At 31.3% G+C, this 19,878-nt stretch overlaps 1 protein-coding gene across 1 annotated transcript in view; it reads right to left on the bottom strand.

Annotated features, from left to right (window-relative positions):
- LOC133190573 (uncharacterized) overlaps window positions 1–13,748 on the bottom strand; it is a 104,022-nt gene extending 90,274 nt beyond the window's left edge. The window contains exon 1 of the mRNA XM_061326275.1: window positions 13,679–13,748. Coding sequence (XP_061182259.1) covers window positions 13,679–13,701 — 23 coding nt within the window. The 5' untranslated portion in view covers window positions 13,702–13,748. The remainder of the gene's footprint in view (window positions 1–13,678) is intronic.
- Between the last annotated feature and the right edge of the window lie 6,130 nt (window positions 13,749–19,878).

Genomic DNA, 19,878 nt, shown 5'->3' with positions numbered 1-19,878 from the left:
AACAATCACTCTCTAATACTGTAAACCGTCTGGTGAGGCACCAATGAAAGGAAGCTCATCATCGATTATTAGGCCTGCAGCGGAATATCTTAGATTTGTGTGAATTTCATATATATATGTTATAGTACAAACCCAACATTTCTAAATTTATTTTACTACTTCCTGGTCATTTTCTTTATTAAAATTTTGATTTTTGTTAACACATACACACACACAAATTCAAATAAACTAGCTACATGTAATATCCAATTAATGTATGGACTAATGTTGTGCGCTAATTATTATGTTCATTGCCAAGTTTGTAGTATTTCTGTATGCTTATTGAACTATGTACAGAATTATTGCTAATTGAAAACAATATATGAAATCTACATGCATTGTTTAACTAAAACTGAAACTGATTTATTTGATTAAACGCCTATTTTTACACAAACGTATTCAATGGCGTTGTACAGTAAAGCTGTAAAAAATATTTACATATTATATACAAATATACATGGAGAGTAATCATTAAAATAAAGCATCCCTAAAGAAGTAATTTTTTAAGTTGTTTTTGAAATCATCAATAGATTTTGATTGTTTAATATTCAAAGGCAGTTCATTCCACAATTTTGGTCCGATGGTACTAAAACTCCTGTCGCTGAAAGTTTTTCTTTTATTAAATGGGACTGTGTAACAGCTTTCGGAATTTCGGGAAGAGCGCAATTTTTGATTTGAAGTTTGTTTTGACAGAAGTTCAATTAAATATTCTGGTGCTTGGCCCACTGAACAGTTATACATGAATGTCAGAATCTTGAATGATATTCTAGTTTTGATCGGTAGCAGTGGAGATCAAATAGAGATTCTTTTGAACTGTCAAATTTCCTCCGATTTAAAACCAATTTGGCACACGTTTTGAATTCGTTGCATTTTATTAATTTCGTATTGTGCTATGCCGAATAAAATAACATTGCAATAGTCTAAATGTGAAATAACTAATGATAGAACTAAAATTTCCGTAGCTTCCTTCGTTAAATATTTGCGGATGCTTTTGATCCTTAAATAATTTAACATTGCTGTTCGACATTTCCTATTTACATGTTCTTTGAAATTAAGATTTTCATCTAAAAATGCACCCAAATATCGTACACATTCTACGGACTTTATTTCATTTTCATTAATGTTAATCACTTTTGTAGCACATTTTTCTAGTTGTTTTTTACTGCCAAATAGAATAAATTCTGTTTTTGATGCATTCATTTTAAGTTTATTAGCGTTCATCCAGTTGTTAATAATCTTTGCACAATCCTCAAGCGCGCGAATAGCCTCAATTTCGCTGTGTTTCGACGTTGGATTAAAGCGTGTAATTGCGGTATGGTCATCTGCAAAGCCGAAAACTGATATGGAAGGAGGAATGACATCAAATATAGTTCCTGCATACGCCAGATACAACCAGGGTCCTAAGCAGCTACCTTGTGGAACGCTGCATTGCAGCTGACACACAGATGATAAAATGGAATTTACACATACTTGGCAGCCACGAGGTCGCAAGTATGAATCTACCCATTTTAATGCCAAGCCACAGATTCCATATTGTTTTTGAAGTACTTTTATTAATATATCGTGGTCTACAGTATCGAGTGCGGCGCTGAGATCGATTGCTATAAGAGCCGTTACGTCTTGTTTCTCCTTGTCATTTACGAGTCTTAAAAGCGAAGATTCACAAGAATGGAAACGTCTGTATGCCGACTGATTTTTGGGAAGTAGATTGTTTTCATTAACATGCGAATTGAGTCTACAAAGAGCGGATTTTTCGATAAGTTTTGAATGAAATGACAGATTACTCACTGGTCGGTAGTTCGCTAACTCCAATTCCAAACCTATTTTCTTTAAAAAAGGTCTAACGATCGCCTGCTTCCATTTTGCTGGAAAGATACCATGTTTCAATGAAAGGTTAACAATTTTCGTAATGTTTGGTAAAAGGTCATTTAAAAAAGATTTCAAAATATTGGTTGGTAAGATGTCTAATTCGCAAGATTTAGTTTGGAGTTCCATAATAAGATTTTTTATTTCATCTTGCGAGAGTTCTTGAAATTCACTAAATGAAGGAACATCTTTATGCCTTGGTTCAAAATTATCAAAATGTTTTAATGATTGTCTAATCTTGTCTATTTTATCCATGAAATAGTCGGCAAAATTTTCCGCAAGCGCTGCGTCGCTTTTAGCATTCGGCATTGGAATTTCTATCTTAGTACCGGAAAGTTCCGAAACGAACCTATATAGCTTTTTGGAATCTCCTTTAAAGTTGAGTACTTTTTCACTCAAAACTTGTTTTTTCTCCCGATTTAACTCATAATTATACTTGTTGCGCGCTGTTTTCATGGCCATGTACTGATGCGGTTGTTTATAAGTTTTCCATGTTCTCTCTGCCTTGCGTGAAACACATTTAAGATGATGAATATTTTCAGTAAACCATGGTTTTGGTGTTCGTACTATCCGCATTTTTTCCTTTATTGGGGCATGAATGTCTAAAATATCCCTTACTGCAGTTTCAAACTTATCGACAGATTGATTAACATCTTCACAATCAATTACGATTTCACTTAGATCCTGCCCAAATTCCGCACTATCAATTTCTTTAAAGTTCCGTCGCGCAGTTGTTTGACTTTTGATGTACTCTTTGTTCACATTTAGGATAATTTTAACAATACAGTGATCCGAAACAAATACTCCAGGTTGACATAGAAGTACTTTTATACCATCAACAGCCTCTGTTATAACCAAATCTAGGCTGTTTCCGCCGACATGTGTACTAAAATTGACGTGCTGCTCTAAACACATTGCAAACAGTGAATCTTTAAAGTCAGATATTGCACTGTTTTCATCATGAATATGCAAATTGAAATCACCCATGATCATTAAATTAGAGTACTTTGGTATAACTTCTTCCATAAACTGAAAGAACTCTGCATTAAATTGTGCTGGTGTTGACAAAGATGGGGGTCTATAAATTCCTACTATATGCACGGTAATGTTTTTAAAAATAAGCCTCCAAATGCCAAATTCGAACCTGAGTAAGCAGTACTTCAGTTAACTAATTAAATTTTTTACAGTATATTGCAAGCTAAATTAAAAAAAAAATAGCAAATCTAAATTATTCTATGAAATATATGGAGATAACGAACAGTATTCAAGCTCAAAAGTCCATAAAACAATACAAAATAGGAGCAGAGCAAACACAGACCTCAAAAACATCAGAGGTGGGATCAGGTGCCATTTCGCCCCATTTCTGTTTAACTTAAAATTAAATCTATAATTATTACACCCCATTCCAAATATGCATTTAATTAAATTAATTGTTTATTCCCCTTCCCTTTCATTTCATTTTGTGTTAAACCTATCAGAGCTCCAGATAATTTTTTACCTCAAAGTGTATTTACTCTCTGATTTTCAAATCAATGCAGATTTTGCTTTTCAGCAAAATAATCAAAAAGTATTTTTTGTTAATCTATTGCTCTTTTGACATCCAATGTGATTTTCAGCTTGTTATCAAAATAACCGTTTTTGAAAGAGGAATGTAAAAAAGGACAGTTTCTGCATTTATCAATTAGGTTAATGAAATATATTCGGTTTTGCTATATAAATTGTTAGCATCGATCGAGGGAAAAGTTTTAGAGTTACTCCCCGTTTGCATTAAAAGTCGCGTGGCGCTATTTATAGCAAAGGAGTCATGTGGAAAGCAAAAAAGCATTTATTTTCATACAATTAATAAAGGTTGTCGGTGGACTTTAGATGATATTATTGCTACAGAAAATGGTAAATATATAAGAACTGTTTAATAAACAGTGATAAAGGATAAATTAGACACCATGCATGTTTTTGCGGAATTTTGACAATATCGACGCGAACGCGACAAGAACGAAAATTTGGATGTTATATGAACAGTGGAAATCTGTGATATTTTCAGACAAAATACGAGTATTTAATATTCAAATCTTTCTCCCGAACTGGAAAACCGCCAAGGTTATTCCGAATACGCTTATAAATTAAAATTTCATCTTGACAAAAATTCAAACACTGAGCTGACCTCAATTCACATAATTAGTACTTGTATCATTCAATCGGTCATACATGTACGCAGTACTTTCATAGTGTAATGCTTATTTATGATTGCTAATGCGTACATGTACACCCTGTTTTAATTTTCAATGCGTATTTTGTAAAAATCAATGCATATTTCTGCAAATACGCACCTTATCTGGAGCTCTGACCTATAATTTATGATCAGCAATTATTGAAGAATTAAATACACTCCCCCCCCCCCTTTTTGTTAATATTTGTAATTTTATCTCAACCCTCATCTGTATTTTCTCTATTTTATTAAGTTGACAGTACTCCATGTATAGTCGGCCTACAAAAAAAAAAAAAAAAAGATAGGCCTAGCTTCAGTCTCCTTGGCTGGGTAACATGGTGGTTATTTATTTATTTATTTTTAAAAAAATAATAAGTAGATGTACTACGTATATCTACACGATCATATATACAGAGGCCTGTTCATCTCTGCTTCACTTGAAAAGTGTTGAGAGGGAACGGAGATTTTGAGACTGGAAGCACAAGGTGAAAAATAAGAATAATATATACACCATCGTCGCAAACCACGGTTTTGAGTCCACAAGCTACCTCGTGATGATAGAGAGAATTGATGTGAATCACCCATGGGTTACCGACGATGTATATACACATTAAATTTTGTTTAAGCGCTTAACGAGCTAAATATAACAACTCATGTTTTCGATAGCCTGATACTCGTACACCATGATCTGCCAAAAATTTCTTTAAATCAGGCAAAGATTTTTGCGCAAGGAATGAATCGTCCACAGCCATTAGATTGGCATACCGATTTGTTTGCAAAAGTTGCCCAAGTTACGCATCATTTTTGTAACTTCTTTTTTTAAAGAGTTCTACAATTTTAGAGTTCCGATATTCGCTTATAATGTGCGGATATTTCAACATTTTGTTGTTATGTCAAAGATGACAAATCATTGATAGAATTAATAATTCACGCCGATTGAATAACCACCTGCAGCATAATTACGAAAATATTCATTTCTAACACATTTTTCAGTTACTACAGAAATTCATGCAAGAGCTAGTTTTGAGAATAATTATAGATACCATTATGGATTAAATATCTACCATGTGATGTACATTGATAGTGTGATTAAAAAATATCTATTTTAATTGTAATCACGAAAAAAAAGAACTAGCAAAGTTTTGGCGGAAGTGAAAGGGAATAAGCTTTTCTACTTTATATATAGTCATATAGTAGTTTATGGTTAGAGAAAAAAAAATGCTTTTCTACACTGTAACTATATATGTACGCCGTTCGATATAATTAAGAGCCCCCCCCCCTTTTTTTTTTAAATCAACCACTAACGCAATATTTGTAGTATATATTTAATTAACATTAAACAAGAAATCAATGAGTTTTATGACATAAAAATGCCAGTCTCAAAACAAATACTTCTATCTAAGAATTTTATTTGGGAATCGTAGTTCAAAATACATGTGCTGGCAGTGGTATTAGAAATTGGCATAAAGTGTGTATCAAATTCATGCATCTTATCATTACAAGTGTTTATGTCCAATGTAGTTTCGGGTTTTTTTAATAAATGATGGATTCTGGACTAGAAATGATCAGGAAAATGTATAAAACTTCTTGAAAGTACTAGGACTTCGTCTTCAGTGTGATGAGACTTACAAAGCTATGCAAAGTATTTCTAATTGAGGGGGGTGGGGGTGGGGGGTAAGGATAGTAGTCTTCCTAATAAATGATCAACAAAAATATTTTCACATAAGTATATAATATTGCATGAAAATTTTAGAACACATGTATATTTATGAGACACATCCACAGACCTATGCAAAGTATTTCTAATTGAGACATTTTTCTATTATTTCACAAGGAATCGCCTTTTTATGGAAATACATGATTCCATAAATTGGTCATTTCCTCTTCTAAAAGCTACAACATTTGAAATGGTTTTAGAGACCAAACAAGAATAACCATATCTATTTTACAGAATAATTTTCACTATTGCAATTACAGAGTTCGATACCATTGCAATGTTTAAACAGCGATCGCTTTTCTGTGTCTTAACAGCTTAATTTAAAGATAATAATATGTGCAGAAAATACTGTAAGAAACATAAATAATGTGCATGCATCATCATTCTTAGGACAATGTGGGAACCTAGCCCTTACAGAAATTTCTGATAAGTGACTTATAAGTGATTTATTCTTTTACTTATAAGTTGTTTATACTGGACTTATACTTCACTGATACATTTAACTTATAAGTGACTGATTAGTGACTCATTAGGATTTTATATGCAAATGAGGTGCTTGACTAATAAGTGACTTATAAGCCAAGTATTAGCCACTTTTGCTTTATGCAAGTATAGTCACTTATAAGTGACCTATAAGTCAAGTATAAGCCCTTTATACTTTATCAAGTATGAGTCACTTATAAGTCACTTATAAGTGAAGTCCAGCACTGCCTCTAAAATCTTCATTTAGAACAGAGCTTCAAATCATGCAGCAGTTGCATGATGTTCAAAGTTTTTTTTACATATATACATATGCATCTTCACCTACGATGAAATAATTATGTGGATATTTTATGGAGAAAAAAAATTCCCTCTCATATGACATTCTTTGATGAAGCAAACTTTATATATCATTTCATTTCATTTCACAAACAAAAATGTTGGACAAAAAGAAATCAATTAAGATTTAATGACCTTGAGGTTTCCTCAAATTTATGAAATCTGAAAGCAACTGAGTCAATTGATTCTAAATTTCAGGCAAAGGAAGTTAAAATAAAAAGATGATGTGAATAGAACCTACTTGTTGAACCTGATGTGAAGGCATACTCAAAATAAATTTGAAATCTCCAACAACATCCTTTCACAGAGACTAACTTAGTTTCAAATTCTTGTTGTTTATCTCTTCAGAGACAAAGTTTCTGATTGGTTAGCTTGAATACCCACAATGCAACTCAAGAAAAGTCTAGTATAGTGTAAAAATTCCAAGTCCATACTTATTCTGGCTAATACCATACTGATCTTCACTTATAAGTGAAGTATAAGTGAAATATTCACTGATATGTGGCTAATCTTCACTTATAAGTGAAGTATTAACAAAATCTGTTCCTCACTTATACTTACTTTGACTTATAGTACACTTATAGGTAAATTTCAAAACTTATAGGTGACTTATAAGTGGCTTATAAGTGAAGTATAAAACACTTATAAGTTTCTATTGGTTTTTTCTGTAAGGGTAAATTAATTTATTTAATTATTTATTTATTTTTATATATTTATTCTGGAGATGTTCAGAACAAAAAATTAATATGGTCTGGTAATGTCAGCACCTCAAAATTTATTTATTCATGAGATTTATTTATCTATTTATTTAATCATGTACTTATTTACATATTGAAAATAGAATGCATACAACGCAAGGAAAAATCAGAGAGATTCCGAATAAATCATTCATCTTGCGTTCACCGATCACTTTGCGCTTGCATTTGTGCTCCGTTCGCATTCTGCATTCGTTCACCGTTTACCAACTATTCACCAAATTGCGTTCAGCGTTCACTCACCGTACGCTCTGCGTTCATTGACCGTTCGTTCACCGTTCAAGTGGGAAAGTAGAACACTTCAGGGACTGTAAGCTAGCTAATAGATGATATGTCATTGTTCATGTATTTTGATAGCTATAAGCTATTTTGTTGACTACAAAGTTTTTCTATTTGTTTCATATGTAAATAAAAGAAATTATAGAATGATATTATCTTTTTTCATTCCAAAATTAAAAAGGGGAAAAAATTAAGAAAGGCTCCCCCCCCCCATCATTCACATATATGTTCTGAATCAAAATTACTTGACTGCAGCCATGAGAAAATGGCCCTTATCTTTTGACATCACAATGCGCAGAAAACGATGTCAAAGTTGCATGGTATTGTAAACAGTAGTTTTTGTAGACTTTTGTGAACAAAAAATAAAATTGGATTTCCAGGTGTAACAAGAAAAACATCAAATTATATGAAAATTGATGCGGAAATTTTTAATAAATAATATTATTACATACTAGTACATGCATTTATTAATTATTCTGTTTAAGTATTTAACTTGATATCATATATACGATTAATCTAAATGTGACTTTGAACTCATTGTCAATTGTTAATTACGACTATTTATAGCGATGTGTATATATTATGCATGGATAAAGATACTGTATATTTGTTTTCTGAGCAATTTGCAAATTTTAAATTTGACTCATATTAAGTAGATAAGTCTTAATATTAAATGGTATTCTACATACATGTATATTTTTTTTCAGAGAGGGAGAGAGAGAGAGATGCGCATATACACTTCTTTATTCTAAAAAAAAGCTTCATGTAAAAGTCAAATGTATTTAGCCATTTTAATTTCAATCCAATGTTAATCTTATCATTATGCGCAAATAGACCAGCTCAGGGTGAAGCGTCGATATCCAGATGTGTGTGTGAGGGGGAGAGGTCGGGCAGAGATCATTGAAAAACAAAAAATAAAATAATTTTTTAAAAATCTCCGAAAAAAAAGCAATCAGTAAAAGTTCTATCTTTTTTGGGGGGATATAGATACTGGTATCATGGGAGATTCGAACCTCCTACTACAACAACAAATGAAAAAGGGGATGGGGCAAATGGCCCATATATAAATAATTCATTGCTAAATTAACAGCAAGAGAATATGCTAAGGGGAAAAACGGAAGAGGGGATGCCACGAAAATTTTGCAAAAAAATAAAATATAATAAAAAGCATTTTGAAATGATCAAACAAATACATAAAAAGGAGTCTCTAATAAATATTACTATTGTACCAATTTTCTTAAATTGTTCTGATAAAAGCAGGCTTGAAATTGAATTGCAATATGTTTAGGAAATAAATACAACTAATGAGGACTTTTTCCAAAAGCATTATGATCAATGTTGAGAAAACTAACAATTACATCGACGGTGATATTAGGATTAAAAATATTTATGAAAGAGAAGAAACAACAGATTAAACAATAGATTAGGCTGTAAAGAAATTACAAACTTCTGATAAATGTTGACATGGTGACATCTTTTGAGAATAAATCACTGATAGAGGAAAAAGTACTAGTAACAAGTGGTTATGAGTGTCATATTCAAATACATGTATACTGAAACGCAAAAAGAAACGCAACAAGCAGTAATCTACAAATACTTGAATTTTTTATATGCTAATTTTCAAAAATGAATACAGTAAGGTAAAACTCGATTTAAAAACATCAGAGATTTGATAAATATGTTAAAGGATTATCTTTAAATTTAGAAAGTAACACATGACTGTTAAACACCCCCCACCCCGGCCACTCAATTACAGCGTGCAAGACTGCCATGCACAACAATTGCAGCTTGATTTCTACGATGCAGTAGGTTCATCAATCTTGAGATCTGAGCGAAGGAAATATTCTCTGCCATTTTTAAATGCCTGTTTTTCAGATGATGAGGTCGAATTTTCTCTAGCCTAGCGCAGTGTAGTAACCCTTGGACTTCAGGTCCAAGGACTGTCATTCACACTAATGATACGCAAGAGCCTGTTTTGGCGTAATGTAGTGCATATTTGCATCTGCAAATCTCTATCACCTTTATTTTGAGATTTTCCAGCTAGAGCAATGGAAATGCGTACTTAAGTCATTTTCAGGAAGCCTTGGCAATTCTTACGGAAAAGAAAGGAGAATTTATTTTTTCGGATTAATCCTGCATTACTTATGATGAACAGATACAAACCCTTAAAACCCCATATTATTGCCAAATCTTTTGTTAAACATGCAGTTTTTGATTTTTGTTAAGGGGACTCAAACTTAACCTCCGGTAATGGCATGAAAATCATTCAACCGTTAAATTACCGATATTTACTAAGTTGAAAATATCCTTACTTTTTAGATACAAAATTATATTCTGTATATAAAACTTCCCCCTAAAATAGGATGTTGCGTTTCTTTTGCATTTCAGTGTAAAGAAAATGTTCAAAATCATTAACCATACCTATTGTTAAACAACAAAGACAGTCAAGAAATCTAAATTTTGATAAAGATGAAAACTAAAAACATTGGGGATGTTTCGAGCGGGAAAAAACGGAGGTTCTGGCAAAACTTTGATTACCATAAAATATGTTAAAAAAAAAAAAGCATTTTTTTTTTTTATGACTGTTGAATTCATGTATGTAATAAATTAGTCACATTTCATGTTGAAATGTTGGACATCGAGTCTCAGCTCTGATATCTCGATACCCCGGATATCTGGACATTTTTTGAAAGTTCCATTGATGTCGGGATACTGAAGGAAAAGGATTAAACAAACACACACATCTTTCTGACTTAAAGAAAAAAAATGTTTCTATTTCAGTCGTGTGGTAATAGGCAAAAATAAGAGTCATGTTCTTTAATTTCGAGATTTTGACAAATTGGTATTTTTTGAAACAATAACTAAGAAAAAAAGTGGTTTGTCTATTTTATCTTATATATATAATATATGTATAAATAATATATTTTTTTTATATCGATATTGGTGTTGCTTTTTTGCGAGGGGATACCCTGCTTTGCAAAAGGTGCCCTTTTGGGACATCTATAATATAGATTCTATATAGATCTTCTTTTTTTATATTTTAATGTTACAAGTGCTTTTTATCTTTTATAAATTGAGCTAGAGTATTAAATATAAAAAGAATAACTTGCGTGGAATTCAACAAGTATTAATTTTTTGACTGAATGAAAACCATTCCTAGATCCTGTCTAGACCCCCACTCCTCCCTTTACGAAATAACAAAAATAGTATGCGACTTTCCTTATGAATAATTACATACTTATTGCTTGAAAAAAAATATTTTCTCATGTTTATATGTGTCAAAACGATTGAGGTCATTTAAAAAATGGAGTTTTTTAAAGAATGTTTGGAAGCTGAATTTGACGCATGCGATGTCATTACGTTTTCAGTAAGTAACATCAACGTTGTTTTGAAGCGGCCTTACTAAAATGCTCATAAAATACTGAAAAGGTGAGATATTTTTAAAAAAATATGTATATTTGCATTCAGAAAGAGTTATGCTATCAAAATTTACCAAAAAATCAATTTGTGAAATTTTGACCTTAAGGATTGACCTTAAGGGCCCTTTTCTCATGACAGCAGTCACTTCAGTTCCTAGCTGTGTTAAATGTGTCTGTGGTAGTATACTCCATTCCTATGATACCGGTGGTTCTACGGTACGGGGGTATCCCTTTATTCATAAAAACACTCGCTATAGGCATCACCTAGCAGCAAGATATTTTTAGAAAAAGATTGGTGATACCTCGTTGTCATTACTGTATTGCTTTAGATCTTAAAATGTTGCAAAGTCTGGTAAGTTATCAAAAGTTAAATTGGATTGTGACATTTTTAAACTTTACCTGTAAAAGTCCTCATACCCTATATTTTTTTTTATATGACTGCAAATAGCATGAAGATTTTTTAACCTCACTTATCCCCCAATTATTTTTTATATTATTTGCTATCTGATAAAAAAGTAATAATCTTTTGTTTTAAGGGTGCAGCAAAAAAAATCAAAAGAATTAAAATTAAATGCAATAGACAAAATCTGAATATTTAAAAAGGCATAATGCTACTTAATGGAAGGAGTGTCAAGCAACATATGAAACATCTGAATCAACAGCCTTGACCTCCAGTCACAAAAATCAAAGATTATGGAGCAAATCAAGAATTACAATAGATCTTTAACATCAAAAATAATAAAAAAGAAGGGTTCCTATATGTGTTAAAAAAAGTGAAATTTGACATTTAAAAAAAAAATGGTAATGTAAGTATGATGTTTATTGTGTATGTAGATTGATGGAGCCAAAGAAGCTAAGAAAGATTCCAACTTTAACTTTTGTTTAAAATGTTATTTGTGTGGACATTGGTCCCATTTACTTCTCTGCTATTATGTAAAGGAGGTGAAAGAAGGAGTTACCTTCAAGTGTCCACTTTCCTATGTGTGAAAAGAAAGAATTGGTTTCTTGACAATTGTGAAATAAAACATTTCATAAATGTAAATCTTTCAGAAAAATATCTTTTAAAAAAAATGGTACCTTACCAGGTACAGATGTGTGCCAAAAGTGAAGATAATTTTATTTTTTCTCTATATATTTCATTGAAAACAACATTTTGTAAAATCACTGGAATGACAACATTTCTTGACAGATTTTACCACAAATTTCTTGATAATCCAAGAAATTGTTTTATTTTATAAAAACAATAGTTTTTATCTGATCAGCATCAATATTTAAAAAATATTGTAATTTAAGTGCGACGTGAAAATTTAAGTCATACGCACATTGAATTATATAGTCACTATTGATCTTAAATTTTAGAACTGATGTAAATGATGAACTATTTTTTTCTAAAAACTAAATATGTGATGATCTTTTAGAAAAAGATAACTACACATTTTCTGGTTTAAGTACTGAAATAAATAATGAAATTGGACAAAAAATGAAAATATGCCAGCAATTTAACTATAGATGGTTTTCCATTGAGACGATTTAAGCAAGAGTTATTTCCCCATGGCTGCCATATTGTAGGTCAACATCCCCAGATCCCTTAATTATTCAACCATGTTCAATTTGTTATACTGGGTACCGAGGTGAAGATAACACTGTTTTTCTTATGAATATACATTTGTTAAAGCCTCTTTTAATTCATAATTTCAATATTGTAGATATTTTTTCCCATATATTTCTGGCATGCATGTATAAAATTGGTTGTTCAAAGAGGAAAATTCACTACTTTGACCTTCAAGATGGCGGCCAAGGGGAATAACTCCGAGGCAAAATATGTCATAGGAAAACTATCTATAGGTTTTCAATAAAATATATAGAGAAAAAATAAAATTATCTTCACTTTTGGCATAGATCTGTACCTTACCACTTATAAGATATTTAATCTCAAAATGATTTAGAGTTGGTATAACTTAATTTGTTCACTGAATTTTATTACAAATTTTGCTTAATTGTAACGCTAATGGCACACCATACGTATACACCTGTATCACACCTACCGACGATATAATTTTTATATTCATTTCAAAGTTTACGGAGTAAACAAAACGATTTCAAGCTGATGCATCATTGAAACACGTGTTTTATTGTTGTTGAGTCACATTTATTGTTCAAAATTCTAAGTATTTAGATTTCTTTTCAACCTTTATCCATAAGTATACCGGTACCCCGGCATACAGGGGATGTTTTCAAAGCTCAAAAAACGCCTTCTTGTTGCCATGGTTACTACTTTTATTGTAATATTACACAGGCTTTATATTGATTTGACTATTTTTTACTCATTAAAAAGACACGTGTTTTGCCAACATTTCTTACACAAGTGCAAATATTCATTTTTACCTTTTTACAACTCTTATTATTATTTATTTATTTAACAGTTACTTATTTATTGTTGGCCCTCGTCGTAATAATTCTTTAGGCCGACTTTAGTTACGCTAGTCCCCTGTTTGGAAAAAATACCATACGATTTGTAATTCGTCATTCAAAGAATACAAACAATTATTCGATATACATAGACAAACGGTACACTTACATAAATTTAATCCTTAGCTGCATTTCGCTGGGGTTCAACAATAATAGAATGGGTGTTCGTTCCCAAAGGTTTCGATCCTTTGCATGTTCGACCCCAGAGATTTCGTTCCAAACCGAAAATAAGACAAGTACAACATGACTCTGAGTCATGAAATGATTTCTTTTCCTAAGAAACAAGAAAAGCTCAAATCAGTGGCATCAACATAAAATAAAACAAATGGAATAAGAATGTATCAAACAAATGTCCGTATTGTGAAACACTAGAAGATACAAATTTTTGAATGTAGAAATGTACAACTGATTTGGGCTAATCTAGAAAATTGTCTGAATTTGAATATAAAATGGAAAAATATTGTATTGGGATTTTTCTATGAAGAAAACAAAACTACTGTTTCACTTAATTATTTATTATCTTACATATAGCATTTCTTATATATAAGATAAAAATGAAGCTAAGATATGAAAACAAAGAAGAAAATATGAATGATACTTTATACTATGTAAAGACAAACCTAATGTATCAATATGAGACCTATAAAAGATTGGATGTTAGCTTTACATATAAATGGTTTTATGATATTGCTTTAGCTTTGTAATAATAACAATACAGTCTGATTATCTGAAGGGGTCTGTCCTTCAGTAGTGCTGCCATGTTGGGGTACTTATTATTGACTTTGTAAGACGAAGGGTGTGCCCCACTGGCAGCGAGACTTAATTCTCGAGAAATCAATTATTAATTCTAACAAATATTTGTATTTTTTTTCTATATATAAAGAAAATGATATTCAGATTTAAAAAAAATATTAGTGATGAATGTTTATGTTTATATGTATATGACACATCTATAATATAATATAATATAATATATCCAATCCAATGGGCCCCTGGCACCATAGGTGAGGATTAGCCGGGAATATCCTTGGATATTTTATCCCAATTCCTGTTGTATTTTTTGAAAATAAAGAATGGAGAAAAAAAACATAAAATAAAATTTGGACATGAATTTATTTTATATACACTATATTACTTGAAATTTCTTCTTTTTTTTTCATGGACGTAGGAACTGGGACGTAAGGGGGGGGGGGGGCGTGCCCCACAAAACTGGATGAATGCAAATTTGCTTAAACTTAACCAGGAAAAAACGGAACTCATGATATTTGCGCCTAAGACCAGATCAGTTGAAATTGAAGGTTTCAGTCTTTCATTTGGAAACAACATCATCCATAACACCCCCTTTGTTAAAAATCTTGGGACATCTTTCGATACGTCGTTAACAATGGAAAAACAATGCAATGCACTATCTAAATCATGTTATTTCCACCTAAGAAACATTGGACGTATTAGAAACTACATCGCCGAAGATGCATGCAAAACGATTGTTAATGCATTAATTACATCCCGTTTGGATTACGGGAATGCTTTACTTGTCGGAACTAACAAACCAGCTTCAACGTGTACAAAACAAAACACAGCTGCGCGCATAATAACATTGTCTAAGTCGAAATTTGACCATATTACTCCTGTTTTGATCAGTCTTCACTGGCTGCTGGTCGAGTTTCGTTGCCAATTTAAGACTCTTGTCTATGCATACAAAGCACTCCACGGACAAGCTCCAACATATATTTGCGAACTAATTGAGCCGTACACACCTTCGCGTAGCCTACGCTCAGAATCATCAAATCTTTTAGTGGTTCCGTCAACAAGGACTGTGACATATGGGAATAGACGATTCGACAGAGCTGCGTCTACCTTATGGAACTCTCTTCCTTTGTATCTTAGAAAATGTGACTCAATAGAACTTTTTAAGAAAAAGCTAAAAACTTTTCTTTTTAAAAAAGCATATGACTTGTAAATAGACTGTGTATTTAATCCTTTAATTACATTAGGGTGACTGCATTTTAAATATTCATCCTATTTATCTTATTTTTAGTATTTTATGTATAGTGTTGACACTGAAATTTTATATATTCATCTTATAATTTCATATATGATTGCTGTAAATTTTTAAATTTTATTGTATTATATAATATGCTTGTACAGCGCCTTAGAGTTTAATATATAGGGCGCTCTATAAATGTTTAATAATAATAATAATGTTTAATAATAATAATAATTTTCCCATTTATACATAGCTACTTTATGCGTGTGTCCCCTAAATCATGTAAATATTAACGTCTGATAACTCTTTTATGCTCTATAAGGAATTTTTACTTGATAGTGTCCACCCTTAACTGAAAATTTCTTAAATTTCTTCCAACGGGCCTGTTCATGGATACAAAGATAACCAGTGCTTTTGAAAGAAAAATTTATAACGCTTAAAATGAATAATTTTGATAATTAAGAAATTTTTTTATTAAAAAAATAAACATGTTACAAATGAGGCTTAATGAGCTAACATCTTTGCATTTATTGACAGATGATACAAAAAACATGGATGCCTGGATTGGTACAGTATGTATTTTGGGCCTATTTTTGTTGTAAATGATGCAAAAAAAAAAAAATCTAAAATCTTAAATTGTAAACCTACTTTGATGTTCAAAATTCTACCTTTCTGCAACAATCCTTATTAATCTATACAAATTCTTATCTCTTCTAATTCCATTATTGTGAAATTTTGAATGAAAAATTAAAAACTATGCGGATAAACTTGTTCATTTTACGCATATAAACAGGACTCAACTTGTTATTTTCAAATTTTGGGATAAAGGTTTGTTTATATCATCTGTCCTTAAGTAAAAGAATATTCAACATCTTTCCTTCACTTTGATATTTTTTTTTTAACTATGAATAAATTAAACGTCTGCAAGTTATGAATATGCGTAGATTTGTAAAAATTCTAAATGTAGAGAGACTTGGTATGCATTGAAAATAAACACCCATTATAGTTAATCTGATAAAGATAATCAACAAGTGTTGACCTGGCCAGCTTCTTTCCTTCTGTTTTGCTGGAATGAATGATGCATTCGAGAATGGCCAAATGTTATGCAACCTCTAATGTATAATGTGATAATAATGACATCAGTGGCAATGCTCTGGATTGTTTGGGTGTTTAGCATGTTTGCTCTTCAATTGATAGTTACAGACCCTGAAACGTGCTACTACCCCACACGCACGCTGCACGAACGGTACACGCTCGCTACACGATTTGCACGAAACGCTACACGGTTTGCACGAAACGCTACACGGTTTACACGAAACGCTTTGCACGAAAGGCTTCACGGTTTACACGAAAGCCTGCACGAAACGCTTTCTACACGTTTCTCACACGCTTTGTACACGATTCTCGCACGCTTTGGCCTCGATCTGGATTTTCTATTCGGAATCTCTTGGACTTTATTTCAGTTATTACGGATTAATCAACGAGTAGTTAAGAATTACAATCATTCAGAAGAAGTTATGATTAAAACTCGCTACACCAGAACTATATTAACAGATAAAATACTCAATGTTCAGTTGTAATTAATTAATAGTTGTCGATGAGTATGTGACCCGCCCGATGAAATGCTCATCATCGTCAAACTTTTTTTCACTAGACTCTAAATTATGCACTGAAAAAAAATTATATTTGTAATTCATCATTTTTTACAGCATTTAATGTTTTTACAATTATAGTTTGATACTAAAAAGACGTTCCATTACTGACTTTATTACTGACAAATAAACTCAGTTTCACAGTTATATTTGAAAAAAAAAAATTGATTAAATTGCGTATGATTTCTGTTAACGGATTGATTTTCTTTTCCTTTTTTATTATTGATTGATTTATACATTTTTTTTTGTTTTGATTTAGTAAAGAAAATAATTTCATTTGATTAAATTAGGCTCTGTTTAAAATTTTCAAATGTAATGTGTACACTGCTTCAAATAGGAACATTGTGCAGGAAAGGGGGGGGGGGGTAGATTACCGAGATCTTACTGTTGTATCTTCAAATCTGTACATGGCTAAATATAACGGGCACTTGGTTTAGTAAGTAAACAATCGGGAAAAAAATTATTATAGAAACAAGTGCCCGTTCTAAGAAAAAAAAAGATATTCATGTCTTCAGCGGGACCCGATACATGTAATTCATTAATATGCACTTTATTCAGAATGGTAAATATATCTTTTCATTACAGAGGTAAACTTTAATTTATCATTAAAATCTTATATGGTAGTGAAGCCGGGGGATATGTATTGTAATTCTTTCGTTCTCTCTTCCGGTATTGTGTTTATTAAATATCAATATACAATGTCCAACCGCCTTTTAAAATCCTTGATTTCAAACCCCGTCTAGAAAAAAAAATCAATAATTATGTAATCAATAGTCGCGGCTCTTAACAATACATTCAATATATATGTATACATGTCCTATGTCCTAGAACTGCATGACTAATAAATTATATAGGATTTATTTCTTTATATTATTTTATTCACGAATTCACTGGCAAATTAATTCACTGTTTACAGACAATCGGATAAATTTAAGAAATAAAATCAACGGGTATTACCGTTTAATTAATCGATCGTTATTGTCGGGTGTCATCTTAGCTATGATTGACAAGAGATAATAGCAGAACAAGTTTTCAATCCCGGCACGCGGAGTCCGTGATCGCTGTCGTAAATGACCTTGATCGCAGTCGTAAGTAGAGTGTTGAAAGTGTAAAGAAGAATCCAATATATTTTTTAAGGGTGAATTGGGCGCACCCCATCGAAAAAAGCAATAATTTTCTTACAAAAGAAAAATATCAATAAAACACTTGTTTACAACAAAAACTCAGTTTTTGCTTTCATTTGATCACCCACCCACCCCTTGAAATATTTAACCTTGTATTTGCTGATGTATGTGAATTATAATTCATTTACAAGACTTTTATTAATCAACCGATTTTATGCATAGAAAGACAATAAATGACTCATCAATTTCAAAATTATTTGTATCACAATCTTGTAATATAAGAAAAATATGTTCGTTCATAAAGAAAATCAATTAACTGTGCTCCCCGGCCTACACTGTAAAAAATAAGTGTTTTAAAAATAAACACCAAATTGCCACAGATAATAAACACTTTAATACGTTTAAAATTTAAACACTTCGTGAAGTGTTTAAGAAATAAACACGTTAGAATGTTTAAATTCTAAACACATGATGTTTAATATTTAAACACTTCCTTCTCATTCTGTTTAAATACCAAACACTTCAAAAACACAAACCGTTTAAAGATTAAACACTGAATAAACACAAGGAGTTTACTAAATAAACACCGTACGTGTTTAAAATTTAAACATTTCATGTTTTATTAATAAACACGTTCAACCTAAACACTTAAACACTTAAACATGTTTATTCGATGCAACAGATAATAATCACTTAAACATGTTTATACGTCATTTTTTAAACACTTCAACGTGTTTAATTTACAAAATAAATAAACACTTAAACGTGTTTATAAGTTTTCAACATTTTTATTTGAAACAAACATACAACAGTACAAAACACACTGTGCTTGATGATGAACATGTACATAAAGCTTAATTAATAAATGATTTAATGTTGAATAGAGATTCAAACTTTATAAACAAGTATAACATTTATCAACACGTTTTGGTAACACATACATGTAGATACATAATTCAATTCAAGTTGAAAGATAGAATTACCAAAAAAAAAAAACTAGCTTGAACATGTAAAACCTGCATGTGAACTAAAATTCAATAAAATTGGTGGCGGGGGGTTGAAATAGGAAAATCGCTTAATAAAATGATTTTGAAATATTATTTTTCAGGAATAAAATTTTTAAACTTTATTTTAAAAAAAGAGACAGGGCGTCCATTACATCTTTTTTAATAAAACAAATAAATTCATAATTGAATATAACGCACAAAGACTGAAAATATTATTTATTTTCTGGGTACGGGATATATACATTGTGTATGTATTGCAGTTAATAAAACCAGTTGTACTTGTATAATTTTACTTTCACTAATATTCAGAGTTTTAACCAAATGAAAATTTTCAGTTTTTGCCTGTAAACGACTAATTCATTAAATATTCTTGCAACCTCACAAGAGCTGCCGGGGTATCACTCACTAAATTTCATATAATATTCTAACCGAGTTAAACAGTCTCCTCTACTTGTGTGTAAAATTCAGGTTCTTCTGCCACGGATGATGATCTCCAGTTTTCCATTCTCCAAAATTTTATTCAACCTTAGTATTTCTAA

The sequence above is a fragment of the Saccostrea echinata genome, unplaced genomic scaffold, assembly GCF_033153115.1.
Source record: "Saccostrea echinata isolate AGI-Se365-2 ecotype Australia unplaced genomic scaffold, CSIRO_AGI_Sech_v1 ptg000022l, whole genome shotgun sequence".
Classification (NCBI taxonomy): domain Eukaryota; kingdom Metazoa; phylum Mollusca; class Bivalvia; order Ostreida; family Ostreidae; genus Saccostrea; species Saccostrea echinata.
This window is presented reverse-complemented; position numbering and strand designations above follow the sequence as displayed.